This window comes from Dermacentor andersoni, chromosome 5 (genome assembly GCF_023375885.2).
Source record: "Dermacentor andersoni chromosome 5, qqDerAnde1_hic_scaffold, whole genome shotgun sequence".
Classification (NCBI taxonomy): domain Eukaryota; kingdom Metazoa; phylum Arthropoda; class Arachnida; order Ixodida; family Ixodidae; genus Dermacentor; species Dermacentor andersoni.
In genome coordinates this window covers 92,363,921-92,389,132 of record NC_092818.1, presented here as the reverse complement: position 1 = coordinate 92,389,132, position 25,212 = coordinate 92,363,921, and the positions used below count along the sequence as shown (strand labels likewise).

The 25,212-nt window shown below is 45.2% G+C and overlaps 1 protein-coding gene across 11 annotated transcripts in view; it reads left to right on the top strand.

Moving 5' to 3' along the window:
• Nucleotides 1–25,212, top strand: part of LOC140218489 (uncharacterized) — a 187,152-nt gene that overhangs the window by 144,388 nt on the left and 17,552 nt on the right. For all 11 annotated transcript variants that reach the window (XM_072288218.1, XM_072288214.1, XM_072288219.1 and 8 more), the window contains 3 exons: nt 731–770; nt 1,496–1,540; nt 20,387–20,676. In XM_072288218.1, coding sequence (XP_072144319.1) covers nt 731–770; nt 1,496–1,540; nt 20,387–20,676 — 375 coding nt within the window. The remainder of the gene's footprint in view (nt 1–730; nt 771–1,495; nt 1,541–20,386; nt 20,677–25,212) is intronic.

Genomic DNA, 25,212 nt, shown 5'->3' with positions numbered 1-25,212 from the left:
GCACACCTCAAGGGACGAGGGAAAAAAGAAAGAGACACGAGAGGAAAGAACGCTCTTTTTGAGCGTGTCTCTTCCTTCTTCCGCCTTTTGCGCTGTGCATTTGACCCTGTACAGTAGAGAATTCAGTGTGGAAGAACTAACCTGGCAATGAGATCGTCCCTGCCGCGTTATACCAGTGTTTTAATCCTGACTAAAATAGGACACACATCAAGGGCAGGATATAATGTCATCAAAAAGAAACAAAACTACATCAAGATTGGTCAGGGCAAATATAACCAAATAGAGGACAAATATAAAATTTAAATACTCCGGTAACACTTGTATATCGGTACAACGTAGTCATCCTACAAGTTCATCAACAGTTACACCTTTAACTGTGAAATGTGTAGAAACACAGCAATAATATATAAATTCACCTACTTCGTATCAGCTTTTTATATCATAAAAAGTATACGAGTGCTGCATACTACAAGCGAAGCGCCAGAAAACGAGAAAACAGTCTATGTACGAGAAGATCAGTGCGCCTTCGGCACGCGTATATATTTGTGGCTTTTCCGTATTTTCCGGCTTGGCGAACTTGAGTGGCATTACCGGCATTGAGGTATAGTTGACTAATACAATTCCCCTTTATAATGTCTCCCCAAGTCGGCTGCTAGGGTGCCGCATAGATAATTGTCTCTTGTTCTGAGGTGGCAGTTTAATTGTGTTTTGTTTTCCTTCCCCGTTGCAGCTCCGGGACTCCCAGATGAGATCGTCACCAATGGTGCCAGGTGAGGCCGAAACCTCGTGGTGTCCGTCCCAATGCCTTGGCAGACGATCTACCGTAGGATTTCCTACTAATGGCCCGGCTTCTCTATACATGATGGAACGAGTGCCGTTGTGAAATGACAACACAAGCGGCTGTGACATTTTCATGTTTACATAGTCGCTTAAAGTCGTATAGTTAAATAAATAACACTCGCTTAATTAGTTAATTTACTTGTATATTTACGTCGTTGTTACCTCTCTCCATCTCCTGTTCAGGGCGTCGCCCAACTATCTGAGCTAAACAGGAGGCTATGGGATGGAGGCAGAATCATTACACCTGTGCTTCTATTTGTCGATGAATTAGACAAGAGCGCGAAACGTCACAGCCATCGAGTTTCCGCGGCGAATGGGCGCTCATCCTCGCGAGCTACGCCCCGCAGTGTCGCCCCCGCGCATTCTTAGAACACTTGCCGGCAAGGAGCACTATGTGAGTCCTCGCCGTCGGTTTCATTGCTCCGTGGCGAAAACGTCAATTTATTTTTCTTGGCTTGATATAGTTAGCTCTCTGCGTGCAGCTCATTCTTCATATCCATAAGGGAGCTTTTGCGTCCTCAGTAACAAACTGTGTGTAATGCAAATGTGTGTGTAATGTCCTTTGGCCTATAAGGCACGTGCAATAAGTGAAATGAAAAATTTTTACTTGTATCCTCCGTATATGCTTTATTGTCTACTTTTTTTTTATTTCAAGGTTTCACGACACCAGCGAGCCTGCGGGAAATCAAGAGATGGAAGCGTGAGTTGTGCTGCATCTTTAGACGGTCGAGACTGTTTGACTTCAGTTCTTATCATGAGCTCACGCCACTCACATGACTTACCTGCGCTCCACTATCCAAGAATTTATGACTGACGATGAGCTCAAGAGGAAGGCTTAGCTCACTGCTCGATGGCTGCACCCAATTCGATCATCTTTGTTAAATTTAAAAGGAAACTCTAAATTTTAGTGACCGTAGGAAGTAGAGTATTTGTTTAGGCCATCAGTTTCTTAGTAAATATTGTTCAAATTTGCATGATTTCAGTTTTTACAGTAGCCTTTCACGCATTTCTGGGAATTCAATAAAGCCTTTCTATCAATCAGAATTTATTATTAGAACTTGGGTCACATTACAAGTATTTAGTATGCAGAAGATGGTCCCATAGTCAGAGACTGTATCGGGACCCCCTCTACAAGAACAGTTATTGTAGTTAACATCTAATAGCAACAACGGCACATAATAAGGAAATATACAAGCAACAAGAAAAGAATGGTTACATACAGGATTGATTACAAAAAATAACAAGGTTTTGCAGATCTGATAGTAGCAGCAAGATTGTGCGGGAACAAAATACCAACAGTTTATTTACAACAACAAAAGAAAAAAAGAGAGACAAGAAAAAGAAAAAAAAAGCGAACAATGACCGACTACAGTAATCCTTGTCGTTAGTCTGTGAATAAGAAATGCAGTTTTAGTTCTGTTTTAAAATGTGACAAAGATCTTGGGTTTTTCATTATGAAAGGAAGGGTGTTCCATATTGATAGGGAAGTGAATTCCACAGTCTGTTTACCACAGTTAGTGCGGATTCTTGATAAAAGAAAATTGTTATTCAACGCAAATCTGGTGGTAATATGAATCATCAGGTTAGAAAGCGAAAATGGGATATATCGTAGCTCATTATTCACAAATCTGTAGAATATAATACCTAGGTTGTATTTAGTGAGTCCAGATATGGCAAGTATGTTACTATCGTGTAGTCGGGAAGTGGCATTAGAAAAGCGTAGACTGTAAGTAATTATTCATATGGTTCGGTTCTGAACTGTCTGTAAAGACGCAATATGATTATTATAGTTGTTACCCCAACATATTATGCGACAAGTAATGTGAGAGTGGAAAAAAGAGTGGTAAAGTGAGAGTAATGTGGCACGTTTGAAGTAAGGGCGTGTTTTGATTAAGATGCGTATACCATCAGCTATGTTCTTTTTTATGTGAGCAATATGATTGTGATATTTCAAGTTACAATCAAGTAGAATACCAAGGAAAGATGAACACGAACTTGGAGGAAGGCGGTGAGAACCGAAAGTAATAGGTGTAATGGATGGTAGGTTTCGCTGATGAGAAGAGAATACTACAAATTTAATCTTAGTTGCATTAATAGATAACATGTTAACATTACACAACATTAGGATATTTACCATATCATTAGCATTTACCATTTACCATAACATTAGCATTTACCTTTTTAACGAGAGATGAGATATCTTTATGAAAGGTGAATATATTGGTGTCATCTGCGTATAGCATGCATTTTGTGGAAGAAAGACAGTTAGGTAAATCATTAATATAAACCAAAAACACAAGTGGCCCCAGGTTAGATGCCTGGGGCACACCAATGTTAGTAATTCGCTATCGAGAATAATCGTTGGAAATGGAAACAACTTGAACATCTGTTATATAAGTAGCTTTTTAGTAGTGAGAGAGCAGGCCCACAAATGCCAATTGCTTCGAGCTTAGAAAAAGGATATTATGATTTATGCTATCAAATGCTTGCGTTAGATCGATAAAAACTGAGGCGGCGATAAATCCTTCGGCTATTATTTTTTTTTAGTTGATCAGTGAGATGAATTAGTGCCAGTTCTATGGAATATCCGTGGCGAAAACCAAACTGGCATGAAGAGAGAATGTTAACTTTAGAAAGATATTTCATTAGCCGTATTTCAATTAGTTTCTCAATAACTTTCCTAAAGAATGGTATAATGCAAATAGGTCTGTAATTATTTAATAATGAGCAATCGCCTTCTTTTAAAAACTGGGATGATTTTGCCACGCTTAAGTTAAGAAGGAAATAAACCAGTCTTGAATAAGTAACTAACAATAAATGAAAGTATATCTGAAATTAAGTGCACAATTAATTTATGTTAGCAGGGTGAACCTCATCAATTCCAGCGCTTGTCACTTTTAGATTATTTATAACTGCAGTTATTTCTTCTGGCGTTATAGGAAATAAAAAGAATGAATGAGGTAGACGGTTCATGCTGATGGTCTGTGTAGGGGAAGGTAAATTGTTAGGAAAGAAAAAAGACTACTAAAAGCCTCAGCCATATTGGCAGGGGAATTGAGCTCGACTCCATCATTTAAAATTCTGGATACTTGGTTTAGTCGTGTGTTCCTGTTTAAGAAAGAGTTGACAATGTACCATTTTTTTAGTGTTGTTAGTCGCCTGTAAAATTTTTTGCTGGAAATACAATAGTTTAGCTGATTTTAGTTTACAGGTAAGAGAGTTACAGAAGTTTTTATATCGGGCACGTAAGTTCACGTTAAACGGTTGCCTTTTGGTTTTCCTATATAGGTTATCCCGTTTACGCAATGCTGTTCATAATTGCTGCGAGATCCATGGATTGTGAGAAAATGCTACAGTTTTTTTATACATTTATTTTTGGAGGTGAACTGTCGTAAGTATGATATAATACGTGAAAAAAATGTGGGAAGGGCTTTCTTTGGGTCGTTTAGTGATTTCATTTCAGACCGATTTGTATTAGCAACAGCAGTTGTGAAGCTGACTTTGTCCAGAACATCTTTAGTATGTGAAGGTGGGCAAGGTCGTACGTTAGAGTTGAAGCGTAAGGGCAGGGGATAATGATCACTGATGTAGATTTGCAATACTTTTGCCTCTGGTGAATGAAGGAGGTTAGAAAGAGCATGATCAATAAGTCTACCTGTGCCGTTAGAAACTTCAAGTGTGGGGACGTCAATTAAACACTCATATCCGTAGCTATGGAACACACTAGTGTAGTGAATACATATGGGTGACGTTTAATCGAGTAAATTATATTTATATCACCCATTATAACAACATCCTTATTTTCTAGTGATATAGTGTGTAAGATATGATCAAGGTTGGTACAGAAATCATTAACTGATGATGAATGAGAACGGTAAGTGCAGCCAAATATGAAATCCTTGTTGTACTGAGCAAGAAAGCAGGTACTGAATTCAATACAAACAGATTCGCAATTAGTAATGGTTAAGGATAGGTCATGTCTTCTTCGATAAGCAATATTAGGAGGAACAAATATGGCCACACCACCGTGAGAGCTCGTTAATCTATTGCAGTATTCCGATTTATAGTTCGGGAAACAATACAATTTTTTGTCGTCGTCAGATAACCAAGTTTCATTAATGGCAATTAGTGAAAACCAACTAGTTTGCGATGTGAGGAAATCATCGATTGCGTCGAAGTGCTTATGAAGACTCCTCGCGTTACAATGAATGATGGAATGAAATCCGCTTAAAAAGGAACTCACTTGATGGGGTTTCAGCACGGAAGCCATAATTGTTATGTCAATTGGTTAAACAATGAGCTCTAGTGTATTTTGGTTTGGTCAGATTCGTCTCGAATGCGGAGAACTTTGCTGTTAGTGGTTTTCCTAGCCCTGATTTGGCAATTGTCCGTCCAAAGGAACATACAGTTCCTTTCTTTCTTCAAAGTTAGGGCTTTGGAAAAGAGAGCCTTCTTCTTAGATGGGGTTAGATGCTAGTTTACAAAGACGGGATCATTAAATGAGCCAGAAAATCCAATGTCACTAAGACAGAGTTTGGCTTTATGCGCTTTGCTCAAAAATCAGCTTTCTTAGTTCTGGGGGAGACCCGAGCAACGACATTTTTCTTGTCGTTAGCTCTGGCGGGTACGCGATGAACAATGTCGCGATCGCTAGGCGATACGGGATAGCCAAATTTGTCTCCTACAGTTGTCATTATTGCGATACAGTCCTCTCCTTGGGAGCAGGGAATGCCCTTGATCTCGACATTGCCAAGCCGAGAGTACTGTTCAAGCTCCTCCATCTTGCGAGTCAATGTCTGGTTTTGAGATTTGAATTGTTTGTTCTCCGCAATTAGGGTTGTATTTTGGCTACGTAGTTCTTACAAGTCCGTTCAAGTGCTCGGCACTTGTAATCAAGGCATCAACTTCTTCTTTTAGCTCGACAACGTCAATCCCAGACTCCTTCATTCTTAGCAAGATGTTACCAAAGACTAGTTTACGCGTGCTTTTAGCCATGTTATAAATCTTAAATTCCATCTCCTGAATTTTCTTCGGTAGTTCTGCATTCGTCGGCATGTTATGAGCATTAAACAGAGACTCGGATAGAAAAAAACAGAAAAAAAGCAGTTGGCGGCAGCAGCGGCAGCAGTGGCAGGAAAAAAAATATTATGATCGTAAGCATAACTACAGGCTGATATGCGGTGGCCACTTTACTATTAATGGTTTCGAGAGAAATAGCTCTCAAAATTTCTGTAGTACACACTCATCATTGTGTTTTGAAAATTGCATGGCACACCAACACGTATTACTTGTTCTTAATTGCCTGGCCTTGATCTTAAGGTTACTAGCATAGGCACTACAGTCTGCAGTTCTGGCACAATTGCATCAGACATCAGTTATCACTGCCCAGTTTTGTTGATGTACCGTAATGAGTACCATACACAGATGTTTTTAAGGTTCAGCCAATTACGCAACATAGTCTTGAATCTATTAAACACGAAATAAGGAGTTAGGATTGGTCATCTGGGTTAGAAAACGAAGATGCGAACGAGGCACAGGCGAATTTGCCATAAAGACTATTTTCCACTTTTAAAACCTTCAAACAAAGATAGAAAACCATGGACCGCTAAATAATACTTGAGGATGATAAAAGGTAAAAATCCCCACAGCACTTCTTTTTACAAATACGTTCCGACATAGCTTTGAAAAAATATCAATTTTTTTGAACCAGCTAAATACAAACTCAGACGAGCAAAACACGCGTATTGTTACGGAATGGTATGTGCCAGTAGCGCGAGAACGGAAGACGACGTGGTTGACTCTTTTCCGATACTAAGGTTCGGAGCCAGGGCTGTCGCGCATATTTGAGCACCGGTGCATATCTCCTACACCGTCACATTTGGTGGAGGTGCGGGGTGTGCTCGCTACGACGCTGCGCTGAATTTCCGTAGTGGTCGCCGCATCGGTTCAATCGCGACGTCTTCAAGCAACGCCGCCCCGTCCACAATAAGTGATGCTACGTCACATCTAGTCCCATCGCAGCCTCGTGGCCCAGAGATTTTCACCGGCAGAAATGGCACGGACGCGGAAGACTGGCTTACCTGGTATAAACGCGTTAGCGAGCATGACAAATATCTTGGACGCGACATTCATGCCTGCCAGTGTAGTCTTCTACTTCCACGGCACGCCTCGCGTGTGGTACGATACACACGAAAAAGACCTGACTAGCTGGGAAGTCTGCCAACAAAAGCGCCGCGTCGTGTTTCGAGAGCAGTAGACCTCGTCTTCTTCCGTTTCAATGTTTATTTCTAGATGTCGGTCGACAGCATCCTGACGTAACATGAGGAATAGTGAACAATGTCATGGGTCGACAACGCTAAATAAAGATCGCGAACACCATAATACACTAATGCTTTCAAACTTTGCCGCAAATCGCTTGCAGACCATTTCAGTTAACTCATCGTTAGCGCTCCAATCACCTTCATTACACCCCTATCCACAACCCCAAGAATTACCTCACTAGCTTGAAAAATAATCTAGCACATGACGTCAAAAATCTCCAAATAGCGCTCATTAAGCACCATTTGTCTTTCCTTTTAATTTACTAGCACACATATTTAATTTAGTACTGCAATCGGGAAGCTTTCCCGAACGGATTAAATGTGCCAGAGTTTCAGTAATTGTTAATGGCGGTGGTTCTTATGTAACGAGTAACTATAGACCAATATCAGTACTGCCCGCCGTTTCTAAGGGACTGCAAAAAGTTCTATTTAATTGCAAGACAAGCTTTTTTGATATGTTCTCCGTTTTAACGAATGCAGAGTTCGGCTTCAGATGGGGAAGATCAAACGAAACAGCTTTAGTGTATTTATTGGAATCCATCATCAGAAATGTACAATATACGTTTATTTGCATATTTTTCGGATTTTAGCAAGATGGTTGACTTTCTTGACCATGCTACGTTATTCAACAAATTGCAGCATCATGGAATACGCGGTGGTTCCCTGAATTTGTTTCAATCTTATTTCAGTAAAGGAGTACAGTGCAAACGTTTAAATTACCCAAACGTCGTCCGACCTACACAATAAATTTGGTGTTCGACAAGGGAAGGTGCTGGGACGTACCACATTTCTCTGTTGTTTGTACTAATGATATCATACAAGTAAGGCAAAATTCATAATATATGCTGATGACAGCATTGTTCGGATGGTCGGATCTAATATAAACCTATTAGGCTCCCAATACAACGAGTTTTTTATTGAAGTTATCCGTGTTCTCCAAGGAAAACCAATAACCAGTAAAGACGAAGGTGAAGATGTTTAACGCGAAGAACATGAAAGCAACATTCAACAGTACTATAACTTTTGAGGGTCGACAAATAGAAATTGTTGACATATAACTACAAAATCCTTGGAGTCTATTTTACATCTACTTTAAATCTACTTAATCTACTTAAACCACAGACATGGCGCTCTTTGGCCATACCTGGCCCTTGCGCCATAAAACATCAAATATCATCATCATACTTTAAATTGGGAGGCATGCGTTCACTATTTTTCCAGAGAGCTATCTTCTGTGACAGATAATGTATCCAGTTGGCGCTGCATGCTCCCGGTATCCGCCAAAATACAAATATATCACCGATTGTTTACTTCGCACCCTAACTACTGTGCCTTAGTGTAGTTTGCAACTACCAAACTAATATAAAGACCTCATACCTTACAAAAAAAAATTATACGTCATATCGCAAATACGGAACCGTTCTCAACGATGAGAAATGCGTACAAATTATTTGTTATTGTTTCATAGTATTAGAGTCAAACATATTAATATTTACCGTTTATTATATGGGATGCAATGTTCACACATACTTGTGAGAGATTTCATTGCACGTTTAGCATGTTTAGAATAGTGTCAACCTATAGTAAACACAAGGAAGGCTGACAAGTGGGCGATTCCACATCTTCGCACATTTTGTTATCAACACCAGCCACTAGCGTACAATGTATACCTGCGACTCGAAGTATTGTCACAGACAAAGCCACAAGATTCCCACATCTGGGAAGCCCGGGGGTGTCTAGTGTTAGCGGTGGCTTCAAACACACCCCAACCTATCTTCACGCCCGTAACCCCGAACGCTTCCCATTCAGTTCGAACCACCTTCGCTTTTGTTCCGAGCGAGCGTGCACATTTGGCGACTCTTCTACGGCGCAGGTTCTAAGCCGCATTTCTTTCCATGCGTGCGTGTCTCCTGCGTTCCCTCTTCGCGGAGCCGAGCCCCGTCCTTCGTTTGCGGTAATTGGCTTATACAGCAGTGTGTGAAATCGTCCTGCGCTTTTCAGTATACTCGTATAAACTGGCCCATACAACAACCTCCTCCCAAGAGATTCCTACAATTAACCCATGGCCCTCAGTCCCCAGCAGCTGCGGAGCACCTGACCTGTAACACCACAGAGGGTGCTAGGATTCTCTGGGTCCGGACAGGCCGCCAATGGAAACTGTCAACCTTTAATTGGCAAATTCTGTCGAGTGAGGCTATAGCTTAGCAGGATTCTTTGAGGAAGTATGAGACATTGTTTGGGGTATCATCGGCCTTAGTGAGATTAGAAGAACTGGTGAGGCTTACACATTGCTGAATAACGGTCATGTCCTCTGCTATAGAAGTCTCCCAGATAAGATTCAATACGGCGTAGGATTCGTAATCCATAAAGATATAGTGGGCAACATTGACGAATTCTAGAGCGTTAATGAGAGGATAGCTGTAGTCGTAATCAAACTTAATAAGAGGTATAGATTAAAGGTAGTACAAGCCTACGCTCCAACATCCAGCCACGATGATGATTAAGTAGACCAGTTTTATGAAAATGTTCAATTAGCGATGAGAAAAGTGTAAACTCAGTATACGGTAGTAATGGGCGACTTCAATGCAACAGTAGGAAAATGCAGGCTGGGGAACAAGCAATTGGCAACTAGGGCGTTCATTCTGGAAAGGCCAGAGGAGAGATGCTTGTAGAATCCGCCGAAAGTAATAGGCTTCGAATAATGAACACCTTCTTCGGGAAACAAAGCAACAAGAACTGGACCTGGAACAGCCTTAATGGTGAAAAAAGAAATGAAATTGATTTCATTCTTTCTGCCGATCCCACCATAGTGTAGGATATAGAACTGTTAAGTAGGGTAAAGGGAAGTAGCAGTGATCATAGGTTAGTGAGGGCTCGGATTCATCTCAATTTGAAGAGAGAAAGAGTAAAATTGGTCAAGAAGAAACAGGCCAACCTAGATGCAGCAAAGGCAAAAGCAGACAAATTCAGACTGGTACTTGCAAACAAATATGCAACCTTCGAATAGAGAAATCAAGATTACACAGAGGCAATGAATGAAACTGTAACTAGGTTGGCTTCAGAAGCAGCAATTCAAGTGGGAGGCAAGGCAGCAAGGCAACCAGTAGGCAAGCTCTCCCAAGTAACAAAGGGCGTAATAAAGAAACGACAAAGAATGAAAGTGTCCAACTCAAGAGATAAGGTAGAATTCGCGGAAGTGCCAAAACTGACAAATAAGGCGAAAATAAGTGATATTCCAAACTATAACGTGAGAAAGACTGAAGAAGCCACAAAAATGGATGCAGCCTGAAATCAGTGAGAAAGAACCTCGTCATAGGACAAACCAAGATGTATACACTGAAAGATAAGCAGGGTAATATCATCAGCAATCTCGAAGATATAGTTTAAGAAGCGGAATAATTCCATACTGACATGCACAATAGCCAGAGTCAGGACACCTCCATTAGCAACAGTAATGAACAGGATACAGAAACTCCTCCTATAACTAGCGGTAAGGTCAGGAGGGCCTTGCGAGACATGAAACGAGGAACAGAGGCAGGAGAAGATCCAATAACAGTCGATTTAATCAAACATGGAGGAAACAAAATTCTTGCAAAACTTGCGGCTCTTTATACGAAGTGTCTATCGACTGCAAGGGTCCCAAAAAACTGCAAGAATGCCAGCATTATACTAATCCACAAAAAGGGAGACGTTAAAGAATTGAAACAGTATAGGCTCATAGGCTTACTCCTAGTAATATATAAAATATTTACCAAAATAATCTCCAATAGAATAAGAGCAATACTGGACATTAGTCAACCAAGGGAATAGGCTGGCTTCAGGAAGGGATGCTCTACGATGTATCATCCATGTCATTAATCAGGTTATCGAGAAATCTTATGAGTATAATAAGCGTCTCTGTATGGCTTTCATAGATTACCAAAAGGCATTAGATTGAATGGAAATACCAGCAGTCATAGAGGCATTACCTAATCAAGGACTACAGAAAGGTTACGTAAATACCTTCGAAATCTCTACAGAGGTTAAAGCTACCTTAATTCTCAGGAAATCAGGAAGATACCAATAAAGAAAGGGGTCATACAGGAGACGCAGTCTCTCCGATGCAATTCGCTGCGTGCTTGGAAGAAGTATCCAAGCTATTAAACTGAGTTGGCTTAGGAGTAAGGGTCGACGGCCAATATCCCAGCAATCTTCGGTTTACCGATGCCATTCTATTCAACAACGATGCAGACGAGTTACAACAAGTGATTGAGGACCTTAACAGAGTGTGTAAGAGTTGGTTGAAGATTAATATGCAGAATACGAAGATAATAATGAGTAGCCGGGCAAGGGAACAACGGTTCAAGATCGCCAGTCATCCTCTAGAGTGTGTGAAGGAGTACGTTTACCTAGCTCAATTAATCACAGGGGACGCTGATCATGAGAAGGAAATTCAAAGAAGAATAAAAATTGGTTGGATCGCATACGGCAGACATTGTCAGCTCCTGACTGGAAGCTCACCGTCATCATTGAAAAGGAAGGTGTTCAATCAATGCATTCTACCAGTGCTCACATATGGGGCAGAGACTTGGAGACTGACAAAGAAGCTGTAGAAAAAGTTAAGGACCGCGCGAAGAGTGATGGAACGAAGATTGCTAGGGATAACGTTAAGATACAGAAAGAGAGCGGTTTGGATCAGAGAGCAACGGGTATAGACGATATTCTAATTGACATCGAGAAAAAAGAACCTGGAGCTGGGTAGGTCATGTAATGCGCCGGTTAAATAATCATTGGACCATTAGGGTTACAGAATGGGTACCAAGAGAGGGGAAACACAGTCGAGGACGGCAGAAGACTAGGTGAGGCGATGAAATTAGGAAATTCGCGGGCGCTAGTTGGGATCGGTTGGCGCAGGACAGGCGTAATTGGAGGTTGCAGGGAGAGGGCTTCGTCCGGCAGTGGACATAAAACAGGGTGATGATGATGATGACAACAGCGACACCAGCTCCCTATGCCTAACCCTGACTATAGAGTACTCAGAGAAGCTGATGTACGGCATCACTTAGTGTTGCAGATAATCGAGGTCTTTCCTGGAGAGGGTGTCAGAAGGGGCGCTGATGCAGCGTCGTGTGTTGAACGGCTTGCACCACTTTCTCTGATTACTCGCTTCGTTTTCTCTTGTCCCTTTCGTTCCTCCTTCTAGAGCTCTTTCTTACACATGCGCTGCCTTTTGATACCTCAGATTTTTTACACTATGTTTCACCATTTTACCATGTTTTCTTTTTACTTTTTCTTCCCCGGGTAAGCGTTTTAGCGTTTCATGGCGCTAGTTTCTTTTTATACAATTTTGCATTGTTATTTTTGTTACCTTTTTAACAATCTTTCTTTTCGAGCTACAATTTGTTTATTGTTGCCTTATTTTGCTTCTTGTTTTATGTTGTTGTAACGGTGTTGCTTTCCATGCGGGAGTGATTTCTATCCGTGGGTGTGCGGCTCGGCCCTCGCCTCGATCGGCAATGGTGTTGGTCAGTTCTCCACGCATATAATGTTTTCTGACGCATGCGCTGTGGCTATGAATGACGAATGCATATACACGGGTCATCTTGCGTGATAAATTTAGTTGGAAGTAGCGCTCTGTAGCACGAACGTCACCTCGTTCGTTGCTGCGGCCGCATTCGCTCACGCCAGCCTTTTGACAGCGAGTTTCCGCGGTCATCGAGCGAGATGTGCTCATGTTTACGTGTGCGCGCGTGACACCGCGCTTGTTAATTTATTTATTAAACGAATGTTTACAAGTTTACACGGCCGATAAAACTACAATCCTCACTTGGTATAGCTGTGCACTAATTAGTTATGACAAGCGATGCTTCGCCTTTCGGATGAAACTGCGACTTTCTTCATTAGTCGGCCATTTTTGTGAGCAATTTCGTTAAACTGCAATAATTTGGCCTTTTGTATCTGAAAAAATTGTTTCTTTTTGCAATGCTGTGCACCTATTTCTGCTCAATCTACTTCGGCACCATTTTTCATTTTATTCGCCATATCCTTTAATTTATCTTGTTTGATCTCAGATCGCAGCTCATTAAGAATGGGAGCAATATGGGCAACTTCGTAATTTGGCTACATTTTTCTTGCTGAAGTAAATTTTTAAATCACGTTGCGCCGTGTGTAAACAAAATCGTCACGAAGAAACGCACATAATCTTTCACGTTGGCAGGCTCATAAACACCGTTCACACTAGGAAAGATGAGGCTATTACATGGGCCTAGGCGGCATTCACTTGCGATATATAGGGTGTTTCAACGCACTCTTTCGAAATTTTTAAAAATTCTCTGTGGCACATAGCACAATTCTAGTGCATGAGCTGGTCTACTCGAATAGGCGGACATTACTTGTACAAAAATTAGACATGCATAATCGAGTAAATTACAATAATTCCCTCATTATTATTTTAACTAATTGCCTTATGGCACTGTTATATTCAGTTTCGTTATTCATTTCAGTTCTTTATTCCCCAGGGGGCGCTTCTGTTCTTCATTATATATATTCGTTGTATATGTTAAATAAACGGCTTTTACATCGGGACGGCTGGAGTCTGACTTCCACCTTCGGTCAACACCACATTGGCGACGAGGATGTCATGAACGTACCCCCAGCCCCGCTGCGCCGTCTGTATCCGCCACCATGAGCTTCACCGGGCTTGCTCTGCCACCGTTTTTCCTTCCGACGCCTGGCCGTCCGTCATTGCCATGGGAGCAGTGGGAGCAGATGTTCAACGTGTAGTTGCTGGCATCCGGAGCCGCCGCTTTCAAGCCGGAGCAACGCAAGGCTATTCTTTTGCATTGTTTGGGGACGAGGGCCAGCGTATTTATCAGACGCTACATGCAGGCACGAGCGCCGCAGCACCGGCCGCGCCAAGTGCCGCAGCACGCGCCGATAAGTCTGTCGTGGCCCCTCCTGACGAATGCGACTCTGCACTCGCCGCATTACGACACCAGTTTTCGACGTCGCGCAACGTTATCATCGAGCGTCATCGCTTTCACCGCCGCAGCCAACACACAGGCGAGTCCGTTCATGACTTTGTTGCCGCTCTACGGGAGCTAGCGTCACATTGTTCGTTTGCCTCGCAAGATGATGCTTTGCGGGACCAATTCGTTGCCGGCGTAGCTTCCACTCGCATGCGTGAGCGGTTACTGCTCGAGGGTTCCACACTTTCATTCGAGAATTCTGTTCGAATTGCACTTCAGTTTGAGTAGGCGGCTGAAGAGCTAAAGGAGCTTTCTGCTTCGGTCGAAGCAATTTCATTGCGGCAGCGTCGAAAACCATCGTCGCATTCTTCAAAAAAAAAAAAAAGGAATTCACAACCGGCAGCCACCGTAGAGCAGAATTTAACGAGGAGCGCGGGCGGCTCACGTGCGCCGCAGCGGAACCGCCCCCCTCAGCGGAACCGAGAACAGAGTAGCCGCTCCGGCTCGCCACATTGTTTCCGATGCGGTTCGCGGGACCACATCGCGTCAGCGCCACAGTGCCCAGCGCATGGCAAGACTTGTTCGTTTTGCGGTCACAAGGGCCACTTTCAAAGGGTATGCAACCGCAAGCTAACCCAAATGCAAGGCCGAGTCCGTGAAGTTGAATTTCATGAAGATGTTTCGTCATCCAGCAGTGCTGAGGAAGTTTTGACTGTGCAACGTTCCGCGCGTAGCGGAATTCATATTCAATTGCAAGTCGCGAATGTCACTTTGACATTCCTTGTTGATTCAGGGTCGTCTGTTTCAATCCTGTCGGAGCAACAATTCAGTCGATATTTTCAGAGCGTTGCGCTCCTGCCTGCTCCGCATGTTAGTCTGACTACTGTCAACGGCCGATTCCAGTGCTAGGTTGTTTCCAGGCAGACGTTCGGTTTAAAGGCCGCACAGCGTCGCTACGTTTTTATGTTGTTCACCGAGGAACTTGTCTGATCGGTCTTGACGGCATTAAAGCGTTGGATCTTCGCATTGAGGGTTCTGCTCTCAAGTTCTTATACACGTCCGCTGCTCCGCAGCCGACTGTTGTTGACCCGCTATCCTGTTCTATTTCCACATCGTCAAGCACGCAGCCCCGTAACAAAGCTCTTCCGCCAGCCTTAGCACATGAGTTCAGTTCACTTTTCAGTCCAGAGTTGGGTCTTGCTAAGGGGTTCACGCATCGCATCAAGACACGGCAAGGCGTGCCGCCTGTAACTTCGAAGCTTCGCCGTCTGCCATATTCTCTCCAGTCACCAGTATCAAATGAGCTTCAGAGGTTGCTGAGCCTTGACGTCATCGTGCGGATCGATGCTTCCGAATGGGTGTCCCCCATTGTTATTGTTAACAAGAAAGATGGTAGCATCAGGATATGCGTAGACCTTCGAGAGCCGAACAAAGCTATTGTTCCAGACAGTTTCCCACTGCCCCATACAGAGGAGCTGCTTCACGCTTTGGTAGGCGCTACACACTTCTCCAAACTTGACTTGGCTTCCGCTTACCATCAGGTTCTCTTGCACCCTGACAGCAGGGATCTGACAGCTTTCATCACTCATGATGGCCTTTTCCGTTTTAAAAGAGTTTGCTTTGGGTTGGTTTCTGCCCCAGCGGCATTTCAGAAGATGATGGCGAAAATCCTTGACCGCTGCCCTGGCGTGTTGTTCTACATTGATGATGTCATCATTTTTGGCAAGACCGCAGAAGAACACCTTTCAAACTTGAAGACCGTGCTGCAAAAGATCAAGAACGCAGGTCTGAAACTGAACAACAAATGCCTTTTCGACGTTCCAGAACTTGCCTTTCTAGGGCACAAGGTCACTGCACGTGGTATCTCGCCACTTCCAGAGAAAGTAGACTCCATAGTTAACACACCAGTGCCAACTGATGTGGCCACCCTTCGTTCGTTTTTGGGTCTCGTAGAATCCTACTCCAAGTTTGTTCCACACTTGGCACAAGTGGTTGAGCCTATGAGAGTCTTACTTCGCAAAAATGAGCCATTCATCTGGTCTGCCGCAGCAGACAGCAGTTTCCGGAGGGTCAAGGACATGCTTTCGTCGAGTACAGTCCTCCAGATGTTCGATCCGTCATTGCCAGTCATTGTGTCGACCGACGCGTCCGACTGTGGGCTGGGAGCAGTCCTGCAGCAACAAAGTGGCCACGAGCTCCGCACAGTCGCTTTCTCATCTCATACACTGTCGCCTGCAGAGAGAAAATATTCAGTCGGTGAACGAGAAGCTCTTGCGTGCATTTGGGCGTGTGAGCGATGGCACACGTACCTGTGGGGTCGCCATTTCACAATTCGAACAGACCACCAAGCACTGGTGTCCTTGCTGTCGTCACAAGGACATGGAAGACGCCCACTTCGAATCGCACGCTGGAGTGCACGACTGCTTTGCTACAATTTCACTGTTGAATACCGCAAGGGGTCCACAAACACTGTAGCAGATGCACTTTCTCGGCTACCAGCACCTACCTCGGAGGCAGAGATTGCTAAGGAGGAAGAAATTGTCTCGTTCATTGAGCCAGCCTGCGTGACTGAGAAGTTCAGGCAGGCCGCCCTCGACGACGGTTGCCTGGAAACCGTCAAGTCATTCGTGCTGAGTTCCTGGCCGCCAAAGAAGTCCATACCAGAAGAGGCGAAACCATTCTACGCCATTCGGGAAGAACTTTCTGTTGTCGATAACCTGCTACTGCGTGGAGAGCGCCTCGTTGTTCCGTCCTCCCTCACGGCTCAGATCATCGGCATCGCGCACGAGACACATCCGGGTATCACGCGCACGAAGGCGCGACTGCGTGAGCAGTTCTGGTGGCCACGAATGGATAAGCAAGTGGAAACGGCAGTAAAAAACTGCCATATCTACTTGGAGGCAGATAAGTCCGCCAAAACATCACCAGCACCGTTGCAACCTGTTGAATGGCCTGAGCGACCGTGGCAAAAGCTTGGCCTAGACATTGTTCGTCCTTTGGAGCATGCAGCCTACAACAGCAGATTTGCTGTAACGCTTGTTGACTACCATTCTAAATGGCCAGAGGTGTATTTTTGCAGCTAAGTGTCCACGAGCACCGCGAAAGACTTTTTAAGAAGTGTTTTTGCCCGTGAAGGCTACCTGGAAGAGATCGTTTGTGACAATGGACCTCAGTTCACTTCGCGTGAGTTCATAACTTTCCTACAACACAGAGACATCAGTCTTTCACATTCTTCAGTATACTACCCCCAAGCCAATGGGCAAATAGAACGTTTCAATCGCACATTGAAAAACTTCATTCAAGTCTCACTCCTCGAAAGACGACCACTCCGGCAAGCTGTCACAGAATACCTTGCCATTTACCGCTGTACTCCGCACGCCACCACCGGGGTCGCCCCAGCAGTTCTGCTGCAGGGTAGAATGCCCCGAACCAAGCAGGATATCGCGGGTTTCTCGGCACCAGCATTTGCGGAAGATCCAGCCAAGGAGTTGGCGCGACTTCGTCAAAGGGTTCGGCGTCAGCAGCAAAGCAGCAAGCACTACACGGACAAAAGGAGAGCCGCCAAGAAGACGAAGATAGCCGTAGGCGATTTTGTCCGTGTCAAAAAACCGTCCGTTCGGTTTAAGGGCGACTGCGCCTTTTCTTCACCCACTGAGGTCATCAAGAGGAGGGGACCAGCCTCTTTCCGACTTGGAGACCACCGTACGTGGAATGCCTCCAAGCTTTCCAGGGTTCCGGAGAGGGGCACCTGGGAACCGGGCCCACCTGCCACGCCGCAGCCGCGGTCTCCTGATGCGCTGCAGCCTGCCACGCCACAGCCGCGGTCTCCTGAGGTGCTACAGCCTGCCGTGCTACAGCCTCCTTCTCCCAGGACGCAGGCACTGTCTCCTGGCATACCGCAGCAGCAGCAGTCAACGAGCCCGTCGCCAGTGCGACGTTCAACGCGGCCGACCCGAGAGCGCCGGCCACCGGCCTGGCTCCAAGACTATCAGACCAATTAGTTGGTGGTCTGACATTGTGTACATAGGTTGTAAATATGTGTAAATAAGTACAGTGCGCATGCTTTGGGGTTTTCCTTACTAATACTTACTAACAACTAACCACTAAAAATAAGGAAGGGAGTATGTTATATCCAGTTTCGTTATTCATTTCAGTTCTTTATTCCCCAGGGGGCGCTTCTGTTCTTCATTATATATATTCGTTGTATATGTTAAATAAACGGCTTTTATATCGGGACGGCTGGAGTCTGATTTCCACCTTCGGTCAACACCACAGGCACATATTGTAATTTACAGAATCTCGCGTGAGACTGCAAGGCATGTCCACTTGAAAATAACTATCTGGATGACACCATTTACGGGATGTACACCGTCAAACATGCGGTAAGAATGCTCTGTCGTTCCACTTACTTTCTTAACACAACTCAATTTTATGCATTGAAGCATAATAGTGACTGGAGCGCCAATTAATTTCTACGCAACGTTCGGGAAATATTATCGCGAACGTGGTGTCATCCTGTGAGTTCGTTCCTAGTGGATCCACCTTGCGAACTCCCCGCCTAGAATTGGTGGATTGCAATATGTGCCATAAGGTAATTAGTCAAACATAATTAGGGATGTGTCAATTAGTCCGTTATTTCTTCAATTTATTTTTCAAGTAATATCCGCCGCTTCGAATAGACCAGCTGATGAATTGGAATTCTGCTATCTGCCACAGGATAAGAAAAATTTACAAGTGTTCACTGAAATACCCGGTACTTGGCTAAAAGGATATTGTAGGGGTGTCAGAATATTTGAAACGTCCGAATCTGTTGATCGAATATTGCCCTCGTCCACTCGGTGTTCGAATCAAATAGTCCGTATTCGTAAATACGATTATTTTTCGAATAGTATTGAATACTTTAGATCAATAACTCTGCGCTATAAAACATACAAATGAAACAAAAGTGCCACACACTTCATCACGGCGGCCGTAGTAAATCGCAAACAGGTGAAGTTACACCAATTGGAGCGCGTTACGTCGGAGCAAGGCCTTTGCGGCCGCTACCATTCGCACTCGCCAATGAGTCCTTAGTACGCGAATTAGAGGCACTTATCTGCTCCTAATTCTACATTTGTGTTTCTATCGCGATAGCATTTGTATGGACACTCCAAGCGCATTTCTTCCGTCGTCGTCACCGTCGCCGTAATTTTCCATATAAAGTCCAAACGTGATAATGTCGCCGCATGCCGTATGCTGTTTGCACGAGTGAAAGCGCACGAGGGCGAGCCGACGATGGCGGCTCAATCTCGCGCGCGCAAGGCAGGGAGGAAGCGCGCCGTCTACCGTCGCGCGCAAGGCACCGTGGGGGGGGGGGGGGCGCGTTTTACTCCAGCGGCTGCTGTGTATGGCGCAGCCGCGTTCGTACATCCAGTTCGCACTTGGATGTAGTTCGGTGTTTTTTTACCGCAATTGTGCCATAACGTTTTTCAATACGCTCAGTATTGAATAAAACAAGTTTTGCTCCTTAGAAGCAAACACACTTTGATATACAGCTGCTAATGAGCTGTATTAGATCATATTGATTTTTCTTGTTGTTCTTTTCGGGTTTTTTTATTGCAGCCAGTCACGGGGAGCCTCACGTACCTGCGAGCTCGAGCCAGCACCATTCGCGCGCTGCGAAGCATGGACGGAACGCGTGGAGTGATACATTTTCGTGACAGAACTGCTTGCGTAGCTTCCACAGCGTTGCACCTGATGTCTGCAACCGAGTATGGTTCGCATTTAAGCGAGACGCAGCACGGAAATCTATTCGGTCGTTGCGTGCTGCCGCGCCTCCAGCGTTGTGAAAGCTATCAATCATCGAATGAGATGTGTTCATGTTTGCTTTTACGCGCGTGGCACCATGCTTGTTAATTTAGTTAGCAAGCGAATATTTGCTAGATTATACCTCTGTTAAACTAATATCCATACTTCGTCTACTAACTGCTGTCGCAATGGCTGCGTCGCCTTTCGGGAGAAACTGCGGCTTTTTATAAATCGATGCTTCGCAACGCGCAATAATGTAACAACTTGCTGTAACGTTGTGAACATACAGGGATGTCAAGATGATTTTATAGTATTGGTGATAACGGCTGTTCATTATTTGAAGACGATTAGAAAAGTATTCGCTATTCGATTTCATTCAGTTCTGGCACTCTTCAATTTCCCATTCGGTTTTGTCTCAAAGCCTACTGTTCGCGCACCCCTAGGATTTTCTTCGGTGTTTAGAATACAGCTGGAAGTGAATTTCGATTTCAGGGCCGCCACTCTGGACGTGGAGCAGGCAAAGAGGCAGAACGCCCACGAAGCCACTATGCAAGACATCACCTTAAGCGCGTCGGGCCATGCCGAGGAGTATCCAGACAAAATGGAGGAGCTGCAAGCAGAGCGGAAGGCCGCATCACGTGAACACGAGGCGAAGCAGCGCATGAGCGAAGAATGCAAGCTGCACGCCCAGAAACGCGAGCAAGACGAGAGTGAACACGCCGAGGACAAGGAACGGGGGCAGAGGGAGCGTCAACAGCAGTCCGTATGGCGCCGTTTCGTTGGTAAGAATATTGAACATGCATGCGTTTGGTATATGTGAATTCCACTTTTTGGGCATTTCCTGCATTGTAGGGCGAACAATTTCATCGACAATAAATGCACATAAAAAGCGCGTATCTCGCTTGCGCGGCAACGAGAATGGTTTACGGGGCCTCCTTTCTAAATAATATATGTTTCTCGCTGCTCCATGGCGCACTTGCATGTGGCCAGTAGTTCTTGCTGTTGAACGAGTTGATGCGTGTCGAACAATATGAATTCATCGCCAAAACACGATAACAATGCAGGGGAGTACATAGAGCGGACGAGCCCTCAATTGCAACTGTTTATCTTTGCAGACAGTAAGCATGTAAAAGCTAGTTTTTCATAACGCACGCGCACCGTGCATGTGCTGGCACCTTGATACACACTAACAACTAAACATCATTTTCCAAATGACGTCATTTCATAATCAAACAAACTCACTGATGTATTACTTACTCAATTTTCACCTTTCTTTTAAATAATTAAATGCCCCCAAGATTTCGAACGCTACTTTGCTCTCGCTCTTTCCCAAGATCAGTTTCTCCGCAAGGCGTGGGTCACATCCACACTCGAGCGAACATGCACTTAATGTCGCGAATAAGGAACGCGCGCACTCAACGTGCCTGTGACTTCATGTGGGTGGGAGCCACGCAATTGGAGATACGGATCCTGGGAACGAGCAAAAATTAAGTTGCTCGCGAAGTCTTGGAAGCATTTTTATTGCGATAGAAATTATATGGGCACTCCAGCCGCATTTCCGCCTGCGTTGTCGGCGTCGCCGAGATGTTCCGTATAAATTTCAAGTGCGATAGCATCGCGGCAGCGCGCCGTATGCTGTGAGTGTGAGTGAAAGCGTGTGAGGGTGAGCAGACGATGGAGGCTGGATCTCGCGCACGAAAGGAACCAAGGCGAGGAAGAAGCGCCGTCTTCCGTAGCGCGCAAGGCACCGGTGGGAAGGGAAGAGGGGAGGGCGTTCCACACTGGCGGCGGCTGCTTATGGCGCGGCCACGCGGGCCCAATCTTGAAAGCGATCTGTGATGGGGACAGAGTGCACCGAGTGCTGCTAGCTTCGTGTGCGCTGTGTTCTCTTCGCTTAGTTTGCGTTCAACGCGTGGCATCACGAAGGGCGATTCGCTCGCTGCTGCTACCGCTCTTCCTGACGCCAGCGTTTTGACCGAGAGTGTCCGCAGTCATAGAGTGAAATTCATGTGTTTGCCGGTGCGCCCATGACACCGTGCTTGTTAGTTTAGACAGCAAGCGAATGTTTGCAAGTTTATACAGCCGGTAAAACTACTATCCCTACTTCGTATACCTCTAATAATTTGCTATGGCAATCGGTGCTTTGCTTTTCCGGCGAAAGCGCCATATTTTTTTTATCAGAAAGGTACAAGTTGTGTAAGTGAAGCATCTGAGTTTGATTTGGAAATACATCATCTGGAAAGTGTTTCTTAGTTTTGCTAGTGTGAAGCGAGGTGCGAGCACATGCGCTGTGGGTTCTTTATGAAAAAAAGACCTTTCATATCGTTAAGGCGCAACCAAAAATTACGCAAGTCAGAAGAAGGCGATTCTATGTGTAGAGGTAGAACGAGTCTCGGCAGCCATCTTGTTTATGCAACGTTGTCTCTCTTGTAAATATTGTAAATACATCTATGTGACTTCTTCAATGTAACAACTTAATGAGAGGTGTGGGGTACCAGCAAGAAACAACCGAGCTCCACAGTGGTCATCACCTCGGAGTGGACAATATGACGGACGAAACAGCACCCGACATGGCGCGGCCCACACACATCAACGCCTACAACTCCGACGGAAGGAACGTTCTGCGACACCGACCACCTCGACATGGAATACCGGGTCGCCATGTATGAGCGTGTAAGTGCCCACAATAAATGGCATCCGTCGATTATGTTGGCTAACTTGGACTTCTACCTACAATTCACGGCAAAGGTGTGGTATGACAACAAGGAGAAAGAGCTTACCCATTCGTCAATCAACGTCCTACAGATGTCCAGCCCAGATCCGTAACGGGACATTCGAAAGTCCCTAGGAAATATCTATGAAGTCTGTGGATCATTGGTGGATGTCCAAGAATGATCCACCAACAATGATGTCCAAGAATGATCCAATGAACGTCGTAATGGGATATTCAGACGTCCAATAGATTTTTAAATACGGATTATTTTTATGGCATCCTCCCGAGTACGTCCTGAGGACATTTTTGTCAGTATGCAGGACGCTTCTCGGACATGGTTTTACCAGTCGTCCAAAGGACGTTTGTGGGACATTTGGTTGTAGATTTAGGGTATCCACAGGACGTCCTCATTGCTTATAAGTTAACATAATAAGGACGTTCCTCATGATGTGCCCTCGGAGTGCGGCATGACTGCTACATTTTACATATAATTAACAATGTAAGTTTGGCCTGGTTTTGTGTTGGCTTGTGGGGCAATGATGTAAAAGAATTGCATGGCTCTTGTAGATCCATCCCAGCGGTTCAATAAGGCGACCAAACATTTTTGTCATGCAATAGCTGAAGTACCACGAGACAGGCCAGGAATACAGCCCACTGCATCTCAAAGCATGGTAAAGAAGGCTGCAGTGCAGTTAAGCATTGTGCAAATATTTATCTGCTACGGTAAGCGAATAGATTACATTCAACTTGATCCAAATGCATTAATTGAAAACATATAGACATGCAAGCTGTACTTTCTTTGTGCTAACAGGAACGAAGCTACAAAACCAAGTTCTGCAGGCTGCTGAATAATTTGACAGTCTCATTAAATATACAGCATTTGTTTCAATAATATAATTTCAATAAGCAGTGCCACCATCTTTTTTGCTGCCTTCACGGATGTTAGCCAGCCCAGATGCCCCTCTACGAGACCATGCAGCGCCGCCATTTGTTTTGTTCTGTTAACGGAGTGTTAACCAGCCCAGAAACCCCTCTAGGAGACCATGCAGCACCGCCATCTTTTTTGCTCCCTTCACGGATGTTAGCCAGCCCAGATGCCCCTATACGAGACCATGCAGCGCCGCCATCTGTTTTGTTCTGTTAACGGAGGTTAACCAGCCCAGATGCCCCTCTACGAGACCATGCAGTGCCGCCATCTGTTTTGTTCTGTTCACGGAGGTTAACCAGCCCAGATGCCCCTCTACGAGACCATGCAGCGCCGCCATCTGTTTTGTTCTGCTCACGGAGGTTAACCAGCCCAGATGCCCCTCTACGAGACCATGCAGCGCCGCCATCTGTTTTGTTCTGTTAACGGAGGTTAACCAGCCCAGATGTCCCTCTACGAGACCATGCAGCGCCGCCATCTGTTTTGTTCTGGTCACGGAGGTTAACCAGCCCAGATGCCCCTTTACGAGACCATGCAGCGCCGCCATCTGTTTTGTTCTGTTCACGGAGGTTAACCAGCCCAGATGCCCCTTTACGAGACCATGCAGCGCCGCCATCTGTTTTGTTCTGTTCACGGAGGTTAACCAGTCCAGATGTCCCTCTATGGGACCATGCAGCGCCGTCGTTTTTTTTCTTCACTTCACGGATGTTAGCCAGCTCAGATACCGCCTACGAGACCATGCAGCGGCGCCATCTTTTTTGTTCCTTTCACGAATGTTAGCCAGCCCAGATGAGCCTCTACGAGACCATGCATCGCTGCAATCTTTTTCTTCACTTCACGGGTATTAGCCAACCCAGAACCCCGTACGTGATCGCGCAGCGCCGCCATCATTTTTGTTCACTTCACGGATGTTCGCCAGCCCAGATACCCCCTACGAAACCATGCAGCGCCGCCATCTTTTTTGTTCCCTTCACGGATGTTAACCAGCCCAGAAACCGCCTACGAGACCATGCAGCGGCGCCATCTTTGAAGGCGAAAGCCTTTAATGACTCATGCTCGCGGCCACGACAGCGTCCATTCGCAGAAAATGTCACACTCCGCTAGGGGGCGCTCGTGGCGTCATCGGAGTGGCGCGCGTACTGCGCATCTGCCCAGTAAATGGCGCCACCCTCGCGCGCCAGAACGGCGTCGGTAGACGCTCCTCGCTAGCCGAGTCAGTCGAATGTCTCCGAAACGCGCTCCCGTTTCTCAAACAACCTAGCCCGCTCACTCTGCCGAACGAAAACGCAAGTCGCGGCGGTCACGGCGACAACATTCGAATGGAAAGGAACAGCGTCTTCCAGAGTCTCCCAATACAAGAAGGGGAAAAGCCAATGAACGGATGCGACTGAAGCGACTCAGCCGGTCTCCTGGGACGAAGGCGCCGCCATCTTTTTTGTTCACTTGAGGACGTTAGACATCCCAGATAACCCCCTACAAGACCACGCATACGGCTCATTCATACAGGTCCGTCAGGTAAGCTTCGTTGTAAAAGTATACTGGCGACTCGAGATAATTTAGCTGCTGTAGTTACTACTTGCGGATTCCATGACGCGTGTTCTTCAGAAAGAACGCCCAAGCACGTGACTGTAGGTACTAGTTCAATAAATAAACTTGCAATGCAAATTTAAATAAATCTTT